This window comes from Gossypium hirsutum, chromosome A03 (genome assembly GCF_007990345.1).
Source record: "Gossypium hirsutum isolate 1008001.06 chromosome A03, Gossypium_hirsutum_v2.1, whole genome shotgun sequence".
Classification (NCBI taxonomy): domain Eukaryota; kingdom Viridiplantae; phylum Streptophyta; class Magnoliopsida; order Malvales; family Malvaceae; genus Gossypium; species Gossypium hirsutum.
The window spans coordinates 2,444,551-2,455,458 of record NC_053426.1 but is presented as its reverse complement, the minus strand read 5'-3'; the positions used below and the strand labels follow the sequence as shown (position 1 = coordinate 2,455,458).

The 10,908-nt window shown below is 34.3% G+C and overlaps 2 protein-coding genes across 2 annotated transcripts; both read right to left on the bottom strand.

Moving 5' to 3' along the window:
* Nucleotides 1-1,910: 1,910 nt before the first annotated feature.
* LOC121223088 (myosin heavy chain, cardiac muscle isoform-like) lies at nt 1,911-2,621 on the bottom strand. Its single transcript, XM_041104081.1, has one exon. It carries the CDS (start codon nt 2,619-2,621, stop codon nt 1,911-1,913), a length of 711 nt encoding a protein of 236 aa, XP_040960015.1.
* Nucleotides 2,622-2,774: 153 nt separating this feature from the next.
* On the bottom strand, nt 2,775-3,937 carry LOC121223086 (uncharacterized). Its single transcript, XM_041104075.1, has 2 exons — nt 3,570-3,937; nt 2,775-3,483 (listed from the first exon to the last, which is right to left on the bottom strand). The coding sequence occupies exons 1-2, from the start codon at nt 3,935-3,937 to the stop codon at nt 2,775-2,777; spliced, it is 1,077 nt and encodes a 358-aa protein (XP_040960009.1).
* Between the last annotated feature and the right edge of the window lie 6,971 nt (nt 3,938-10,908).

Sequence of the window (10,908 nt, the reverse complement as noted above, 5' to 3'; positions counted from 1 at the left end):
TTGCACCACGATTCTGAACTCGGTGCATTCCTGGATGTCATGATCTTCTTCTGCGTGGAACTCACAAAATCTCTTTGCTTGTTCAGGCCTTTCTATCGAATCTTGCTTGATAAGACCTCTTTTTACCATTTGTTTCCAAACCCATCCAAGAGGGGTTTTTTATCTCTGCCACGTTGGCTTTGACTCTTCTTCCTTCATTCTCACTTATCGCGTTTACCCTATTATCGTCATGATTGGGCAACGGATTTTCTGCTACATTTGGCCCCGATGAGTCGCCAATCTTTACGATCCCCATATTGATAAGTTTCTCCACTAACTTCTTGAATGCAGTGCAGTTCTCAATCGAGTGCCCCTTAATCCCCGCGTGGTACTCGCATTGGGAGTTTGTGTCATACCATTTGGGGTACGGAGGTTGCATGAGTTTTAGGTAAAATGGAGATACCACATGTGCATCAAATAAATTCTGATACAATTCTTTATACGTCACCGGGATGGGTGTGAATTGAGGTCTTTCTATATTTGGCCTTGAATTGGACTCCCGTCTCGAAGAACCTTGCTGATTAGTAGTTGTTGCTCTGGCTTGTCCCACCGTGATTGATCTAGAATGGTCCTTGTTAAACATGCTTGTGTTGTTTATCTCATGCTCCTTCTTTCTCGGTGCTGACCTTTTAGCACTTTCTCCTGCTTCTATCTTGCCACTCCTTATGGCATTTTCTATCATTTCTCCAGACATCACTATGTCTGAAAAGCTTTTGGTGGCACTACCTAGCATGTGATTGAGAAATGAAGCTTTCAAAGTATTGATAAAAAGTATGGTTATCTCTTTTTCTAAAAGTGGTGGTTGAACTTGTGCTGCTACCTCCCTCCATCCTCGAGCATACTGGCGAAAGCTCTCATTAGTTTTCTTTTCCATATTTTGCAATACAATTCGATCGGGTGCTATGTCCATCACATGTCTGTACTGTTTTATAAAGGCCTGCGCCAAATCTTTCCAAGAGTGGATTTCAGCTCGACTCAATTGATTGTACCATCTAGCCACTGACCCGATCAAACTATCCTGAAAACAGTGAACCAACAGCTGCTCGTTGTTGATGTACCCGGTCATTCTTCGACAAAACATAGTGATATGAGCATCGGGACAACTTGTCCCGTCATATTTTTCAAACTCTGGCATTTTAAACTTAGGAGGGAGGATTAAATCAGGCACCAAGCTCAGATCTTTAGCGTCCATTCCTCGGTGGTAATCAGCACTTTCCATGGCCTTAAACTTTTCCTCCAGCCATTTACATCGGTCTTCCAATTGCTTTGACAGATCCACTTTCGTCTTTTCCACTTCTGCCACGTCATCGAGGTCAGGGACTATGAGATTGGTGGGATTCTCTTCGGAATTGTTACTTATTCCGATTGGAGGACTCGTTTGGAATTGTTGGGGTCTAATTGTAACAGAGGGTCTTTGTGGATACATTTCAGCTTGAGTATGCGCGTGCAGAGGGGTAAAGCCTGGAGGGTAAAGGGGTTCATCACTATTTCCATCTTCAACATTAACAATAGGGTCCTTTCCATTGTCTTTTCCTCCTTTCAACAGTTGCGTTAACTTTGCCATCATGTCGTCTTGGGATTCTCGCATCTCTTGCTGAATCTTTTCCAACCGCTCTTCTATCTGTTCTTGCATATCTCTTTGGAGCTGCTCAAGTTTTTCTAGTCTTTGATCCATGTTTCTTGACTTCGCTCGAGTTCCGTAAGAGTGACGGTTTTCCAGGTTAACTGAAATAATTTTATTTAGTTAGGGTCTTTTAATGGTCATTAATGCATATAATGCAATGCATGAAATGAATGCAAAAGGCGTTAATTCTAGTTCAATTTCATTATGAAAACTTTACTAGAAAATAAACTTTTTTACATAAGGTGGATTACATATACGACTTAGCCCTAAAACTCAAAATTCTAATCCTCCTAAGCAACGAGGCTAGCTCCTGTCCTCGACTCGACTCTAATTCGTACTTCACGCTTAACACATCAGCTTGTACTGCTAACGTCTGCAAGTGATCAGCCACCTCTCGGATTTGAAGCACGGCTTCTCCCATGATTTGATCTCTATCTCTTACTTGGTTCTGAAAGTAGTGCAACTGCTCGGTTTGACGATCTTCATTAGATCTCATGTGCTCAATCCGCATCTCGCAACTTCGCAATGCTGCTTCTAACTCTTCAATTCTTCGTTTCATCTCTTCAATTCTACTTAGGCTTGCTTTTAATTCCATCACAGAATTTCGATTTCGATGCCGATGGAGAGATTCTTCTAACTCAGACACTCTATTTTCTAGTTCCCCTTTTTCTTTCTGATTCTCTGACAGACTCTCCTTTAAAGTCTCGTTCTGGGTTTGAACTTCTTGAAACCTCGTTTCCCATCTATCAGCTTTGTTCTTTTCTTCTTGAACTTCCTTGCGCCATTGTTCAGAAGTCTTTCCCAACCCGGCGGTTCTTATTGATGATCGCAACTTCTTGTAATCTGTTTTCAGACTGTCCAAATCTTCTTCAGCCCTAGCTTTTCCTTTTCTTAATCGCTCCATCTCGAGCTTCTGGACATCTACATCCAACCTTAAGTTTGTTTTTTCTTCCTCCATTTGCTCTATCTGTTTTTCCAACTCTGCATTTCTTCTTTCAAAATCTTGCTTCAAAATTTCTAGTTCAGAAGGGATGACCCGTAAGTGCTCCTCTCTCGAATGACTGCCTTCGGGGCTTGATTTGGGGACATTGTCATTGATTCTTCTGACCCTCTATTCTTCATATTCGGGGGTTGTCATTGGTCCTACAGCTAATCGCTTCATTTGGCGAGTCTGATTCCACGCATTGGATATCTCTCGAATCCTCTTTTTGTAGCCATCACCCCCATACGAGAATTCACACTCGGCCTGCCCCTGGGTTGCGGGTATAAACTGTCTTGATCTGTACTGTCTGAGCACTAATAACGGGGCATAGCCAATAGCTCCCCAGATTCCAAGCAAAGGGACCCAATCAAAACTACCGCATCGGTACAAAATTTCGTCTGGAAGTAACCACGGAGCTCTCCATTCAATGTCTTCTTCATGCAAGTTTTGAAGAATTGCCATCCATTTTTCCATTGAAATGTCGTCCCTTCTCGGTGTAGCTATCGTCTCCTTTAGCGGCGAATAGTTTTCAGAGAAGACCCGATATGACACCTTATCCACTTTCCAAAAATGACTGTGGAACCACGCAAGTAACAACTGTGCACATCCAATGAACCTGCCTTCGCCCGCTCGCCGACAGGTACTCAATGATCTGAATGTCTCCGCTAAAATTGCTGGAACCGGGGTAACTCCTTTATCAAGGCGGTCGAACAAATCAGTAACCGCCTCATCAATATGCCCCAAAGCTCTAGGAAAGATAACTAAGCCATATATGCTTAGGGCGAAGATATCTACCCTCTTTTTTATATCCGGGTGCACCAAAGCCACATCTTTCAAACTCCTCCAAGAAATGCACTTGTTATCCCCTTTTTGTTTAATTTGGCCGTAACCCACTGCTCACTCATGCCTGTTATGTTCATTAACCTTCTCAAAAAGGGTACATTTGCGGCTCTTGAGTAGATTCTGTCGACTTGACTCTTTGAACACCGAAGTAAAGCCATATATTCTTCTATCGTAGGCACCAAGTCAACTTTCCCGAACGAAAAACAACTATAGGCGGGATTCCAAAATTGTGCGAGAGCCCGGAATAGGTGCTTATCTACCTTCATATCTAGCAGGTACGGCAAGTCCCCGTAATGGGAATAAAACAACTGTCTGGCCTCCTCGTCCCAATGGTCCCAAATTCCTTTCAACTCTTGTAAATCGTTCTGGGTTATGCTGATGCGGGTAAAGTCCCATAGCTCTGATATATATCCTTCAGCCAAACTATCCCCTTTCTCTTGCTGTGTCATTTCCGATCAAATTCGGACTGCCGCATTATCTTCCACCTTATCAAGAAACCTTCTTTCCATGATAAGCTTTCTTTCTAGAAACCGAATATGAACCAACGCCTTGAAATAATGAAATGCCATGCAGTTGAAATGTCATGCATCCAAAGTAAAACAACAAATATCAGTACCAGATATAAACATATAATCCAAGACAATTCAAAAAGAATAAAAGCACATCAGGGTATCTACTAGGGTTTGGTGTAGTTCTACTTAAGGTGAGTTCCTAAGGTTTACTACATGGGGTTTGGTTCTAAAGCAAAGGTACCCGAACCAGCAGATTCCTCGATCTTCACCCATTATAGGCTCATATAGACCGAGTTCGGTTCAGGGGAATACATTTCCCTATGGCTGCACGGAGATGAAAATCTCACGAAGACATAGGTACGGATGTATCCCGAAAGCGATCCACTATCCTGCACGGAGCTGAAAACCTCACGAAGGAGTAGCTTCTCACTCCCACTTATAAGGTGTGACCAACGGTCATGCAATGCAATGCAAAGATATAAAAGTTTAAAATACGAAACATGATGAAAACTATAGCTCAAAACAAATGAAATGCAATGAGAAGATCGTATATTTAAATCAAATTTTCAACTTTCGACAAAAAGACAAAAAATAATCAACTCATGGCTTGACTCACTTATTTTGAAAAAGTCCCCAGTGGAGTCGCCAAGCTGTTGACACCATTTTTTGGATGAAAACGGGGTCGACTTGGATTTTGAAAAAAAAGAATGAAAACGGGAGTCGCCACCAATCCTTTTTTGACGAGGTGTGATTGGGTCACCTCAAAAGGTGGTTGTTTTTAATAAATGATTTAATTTTATTAAAACAACGATTTTGGTCTACGAAATTCAGAAAAATGAGTTCGGGAGTCGGTTACGCACGAGGAAGGATTAGCACCCTCGATACGCCCAAAATTGGTACCTAGTTGATTAATTAGTGTCTTAGTGTCGAAAATTTGAAAACTTGAAAGAATTTAAAATACGATCCCTCTTTGTAAAGAAAATGCTCAAATGTTAAGGACCTTCTCGTCTCACAATATAAAATGTCACATCCAGTAAGTTAGGACACGACATCTTGAATTTTCGAGAACGAGCTTGCCTTTTATATAAAAATTCGTGTATTTCAAAAGGTTATTCAGTTAGTTAAGGTGAACGAGGAAAATCAAAACCCAGTAAGTTAGGGCACGTTTCCTCGAATTCCCAAACACCGAATATTGCCTTTACTTGCAAAAATCTTATTTCGAGGTAACGAAATGCCATACCCAGTAAGTTAGGGAACAACACCTCGTATCTCCGAGAATAAGCATTTTTCAAAACTCATGTCACGATTTAAAAGAGTATTCCGTTATTTAGGTTAAAGGAGAAAAATCGAAACCCAATAAGTTAGGGCACGATTGTCTCGAATTACCAAATACGGAATATTACTTTTATGAAAGAATTATTATTGGGTTGGATATAATGATAATAAGAATAATATTAAAGTAAAGTAAACAATAATACTATATATAAATGTATATATATGTATATAATAGAAATACACACTACTATATAATAATAATAAATATAGAAATACAAAAAGCAAATATAATAAAAATATTAAATTAAAGTAATAAAAAATAATACTATATATAAAATATATATATACATAAAAATATACACTAATATATAATAGTAATAGTGATAGCAAAAATAATAAAAATATAAGTAATATTAATAATATATTAGAATACAAAAGTAAAGTAATAACAATAGGGGTGATAATAATAATAATACAAACAATAATACATATATATAATAATAGTAGTTAGAAATAAAAAATAATAAAAGTAACAATAATGATAGTAATAATATAAATAAATATGGAGAGGGCATATATAATATAATAATATAAAAAATAATATATACATGAGAAATAATAATAATAATATAAATAATAGTAAAAATAATAAAATAATAAAACAAAGCTCTCAACTCTCTTTCTCCCTCTTTTCTAAATCCGGCCGTTGGTCCGGCTTTGCTTCGGTCATGGACCCCCACGGGCCGCCATCGGCGCCACCGTACACGGCGGCCGGACCTCAAAAAAAACCTTTTTCGATAATGAAAATATGGGTAAGCTTCTTACTTTTATTTTTACTTTCGTATAAAAAAAACAAAATAAAATTGAAAGGAAAACAATAAACAAACAAAGAACTAAAGATAAGAATAGACAAAAGAAACCTCTTTTGCTTTGATATTTGATTAATCTCCAAAAACTAGCCTTTCCAAGAAACAAAAATAACCTTTTTTACAAAAAAACACCTCCAAAAAACAAAAAACCTCCTCCAAAACAAAGAACAATCATTCTCCAAAAAACCAAAAACCCACCCTAAAAACAAAGTATTGAATGGCTTTTATAGCCAAATTTTACAAGTGGAGTGGTTGGGGTGGTTTAGGTGGCCAAGGGTGGTGGAGTTGGTGGCTAAGGTGGGTGGAGTTGGTGGCTAAGGTGGGTGGCCAACAAAGGTGGTGGAGTAGGTGGCCAAGGTTTTTATTTATTTATTTATTTATTTTTTTGTGTTTGGGTTGGGATTAGGTTGGTTTAAGTTGGGCCAAAATTGGGCCTTTACATTTACAACAAAGGTCTCATTTTGCCTGCATCTAATTTATTTTCTTTTTTATTTATCCCACTAATTGATATTTAAATTATGTTCTTTTATCACATTTTTCGTTACTCATCTCACAACAAAATATTATATTTATTAAAAAAATTTCTATTAATAATAGATTGTCATGTCATATAAATTTTTAAAAAATATTTTTTAATTCTTTTATTTTTCTTTATATTATTTCTCTCTCTTTATTTTTTTTTCTATTTTTCTTCATTACTCCTTTATGATGTCTAGCAATGTCAATAATGTTCAAAATTTACCCACATAAGGCTGAAACGCTAATGACTAATTTTGTTTTCGAACTTCATCGCTTACTTGTTCAACTTGATAGGATCAAAAAAAGTTATTTCATCGATCAGAACCAGTGTTTTAAAAAATAAACCAAATCAATCGGTTGGAGTGACAATTGGTTTAGAGATAGCGGTTGAACTGGTTGACTTGCAAACCAATACAAATCAATTAGACCGAGCTAAAAAAACTTGTTGAACCAATTAATTGTCTCTATTTTCTACAATTTTTTTTGAATTTTTAGTAATTTTTAAATATATATAAAGAAATAATATTTTTTTATATGACAATATTTAATTACTTTTTTAAATATATTTGCCGGTTTGACTAATGACAAAGGTATCAATTTGAGGAAAATTAATTTAAGTGCCACTTATGATAAAAGAAAATGTTTAGATACCAAAATGAGAAAAATGACATAGTTTATATATCAATTTTTGAGTTAAGCCGCCCCGTTTTTTTTAACTAATTGTTACCAACTTGAGGAAAAAATAGTTTAAATATCAGTTGTCAAGGACGAATACAAGGGGAACAAGCAAGGGCCATACCCTCCCTCCACTCGAATGAGAAATTGTAGTTATATTCCCTTAAAGATAATCAAATTATAAGTTAATATAGAGTAAAATTATGTTTAATCCTTTCAAAAATAACAAAATTATGAATAACACATGATAAAATCTATATTTTAATATCTCAAAAATTATAATTCAATTTTAATTTCTTTAAAAGATTTTCGATTGACCCTAATAAAAAAAAGTTTAAACATTAAAATGAAAAAAGGAAATATATTTTAAGTACCAATAATTAAGTTTTCTTTAAAGAAATCTTTTGGGATTAATGTGAAATGCACTAGTGGCCCCAAATTGAGTGGACTTTATAGTCTTTGGCACTAACTTCCTCATCTATATCTTGCTCAAAAACCGTAAGTCCATCACCATCACCTACAAATGAAAGTGTGATAAAAGGAATCTTTTGGGATTAATGTGAAATCAATGAAGCTTGAAACCTACCATTGTTGACCATTCTTTATTTAAGATAGCACTAGTTGCCCCAAATTGAGTGGACTTTGTAGTCTTTGGCACTAACTTCCTCATCTGTATTTTGCTCAAAAAATATAAGTCCATCACCGTAACCTACAAATGAAAGTGTGATAAAAGGAATCTTTTGGGATTAATGTGAAATCAATGAAGCGTAAAACCCGCCATTGTTGACCATGCTTTATTTAAGATAGCACTAGTGGCCCCAAATTGAGTAGACTTTATAGTCTTTGGCACTAACTTCTTATAGTCTTTGGCACTAACTTCCTCACCTGTATCTTGCTAAAAAACCATGAGTCCATCACCATCACCTACAATTGAAAGTGTGATAAAAGGTTTTGTAGTAGGAGTAAGTTTGCAATTTGTTCTTTATATTTAAAAATAAAAGATATTAAATTAAAGAGTAAATTAGTTATTTTTATTAAAATTTTTATTTATATCTAATTACTGTACATCAATATAAGGTACGTGTGGCATGTTATATGTTATTATTTGATTATTTTATCAACTACATTAGTTTTTAACAGTACAAATAGATAAAATTTTTAACAAAAAAATAAATCTACTATTTAATCTAATATATAAAAATTAATTTACTCATTTAAAAAATTAAAATACAATCTACTCTCATTACATAAATCTATAATACTTTTACCTCACCTTATTATTTTGGTTGGCTCCATTCGCAATAATAGCAAGAGGGAGAGAGAAAATGGCTCCTCAATCAGACTTTTCAAAGCCATGCAACGTAGCTAGTGAGTTCGCAATAGCCCGAATTCTCCTTAAAATAATTTTTTTATTTAAATCTTTTAAAATTTTTAAAATTTTAAATTAGTAAACGTAAAATTGTATTCTTACGTTCTAAAAATAATAAAAATTTAATTTAATCTTTTAAAAATTATAAATATATAAGCTATTAAAATAATGAAATTATATTTTTACTATCGTAAAAATTACAATTTAATTTCGACTCATTCTAAAAGAAATTTCTAACTTTACCCTTGATGTCAGACCAAACATAAAAATTGTCCCTATATTATAATTAACCTCATTTTTTCTCTCTCTTTTGAAAAAAAAATTCAAAACACAAATCAAATTTGAAAAACATGATTTTATGAAGATCAAGAATTAAGATTGAAATTCTATAAAATATTACATGTTGATAGGTTACTTAAATATGATTCAAATAAAGTTTTCACTATTCAGTAAATTGTTATCGAATAAATACAGATTTTGATATGTTTATTTTAAGTGAAGTTAAAAATATCGGTAGTAATGAGATTAATTATTGTAGAAATGAGATTGAATATTTTAGCAGTGAAATTAAAATCAACATAATATGTGTGTTTAGATCCAAATGTAGATGAAGTAAAAATGAAAATTGACCATATAATAAATAATTTTTTAATATCATTATATATTAACGCCATTTTTTAGTTACATTGACACACCAACAAATTTAACCCAAAAAATTAATAATATTAATAGTTGAACCTAAATTTTAAAATTTAAAAAGTAGAGATTAAATTTCTAAAAATAAAAATAAAAATAAAAATATAATGATTAAAATTTAAATTTGTGAAAACTTCACAGGCTTATAACTTATTTTAACCAATATAATATTATTTGAAACCCAAATAATATTTTGCCTACGTACCTCTAGTTTCAAAGGCCGATCAGCCAAATAAAAGTTGTTATTATTAGGTTAAAATATGACGTATGGTTTATGCCTCTTCACAAATTTAGAATTTTATCTATTTATTTTATTTTTAAAAATTTAGTGTTTTTACCTTTTATATTTTAAAATTTATGTAAAATTGTTAGCATTACTTTTTTTTTCTATTAAATTTGTTGGTGTGATATTTTACAATAAATAAAATTACTCACTTGGTAGTAATGGAACTAAAAAAATTATATTGTTATAACACTCCTAACCCGTATTCGTCACCGAAATAGGGTTTCGGAGCATTATCGAGTAACCATAATCTAATTCATTCATTTCAAAATATTTCAAAAATCATAATATAATTCATCATTAACATGCATAACGTCCCTCAGTCAAGCCTTCAAGGCCTAAAAATCAATTTAAAAATGTTTTGAGACTAAATTGAGAACATTTAAAAATTTTAGGAAAAGTTAGAAAAATTCAACTGCAGGGGTCACACGCCTGTGTGTCTGGCCATGTGGGCATTTGAAGTAGGGACACACAACCATGTTCTAGCCCGTGTCCGTGCCCATGTAACTTACTGACTTAGGTCACACGGCCAAGCTACACGCTTGTGTGCCAAGCCGTATAACTCTCGAAATGGCCTTGCACGCCCGTGTGCTAGCCATGTGTCTCACATGGCCAAGTCACATGCTCGTGTGTCTGGCCGTGTGTACCTAAAATGTGCCTTAAACCACAAGTTTACCATTTCATATTTACTTAGACACTAAGCAACTCAATTACCAATCGTTTAACCTATTCAAAACACGATTAAACATGCCCAAAATACACCAAATTCATCACCTAATATGTCTAACCAATGTACCATCGTTGGTACCACATTTATATCATCAAAATATATCATCAATGCATCATTCAAATCAAAATATTAAACATGCCAAAATCCATCAATTTGACCTATCTCATATCTACCTAAAACATCAACTTATTTTCACATACACATAAAAAGCATTGGTTCAAAACAACATGCCGAATTATAGCTTCAAACACAAACATACATTTATATACTCCAACCAACATTACACGTATAACTTCATTTACAATCGATCCACAAAATAATTATCAATTAGACATCCTAAGTACATGCCAACACAAAAAGATCAACATCACCACATTTGAGATCGGGATCGTTGCTGGATGCTAAATTAGTGATCAAAAGAGAAGTAACTAACCTACGTACGGGAAAAACAAAACCGTACGCTGAATAAAACTTAGTGATATTTCTATAATC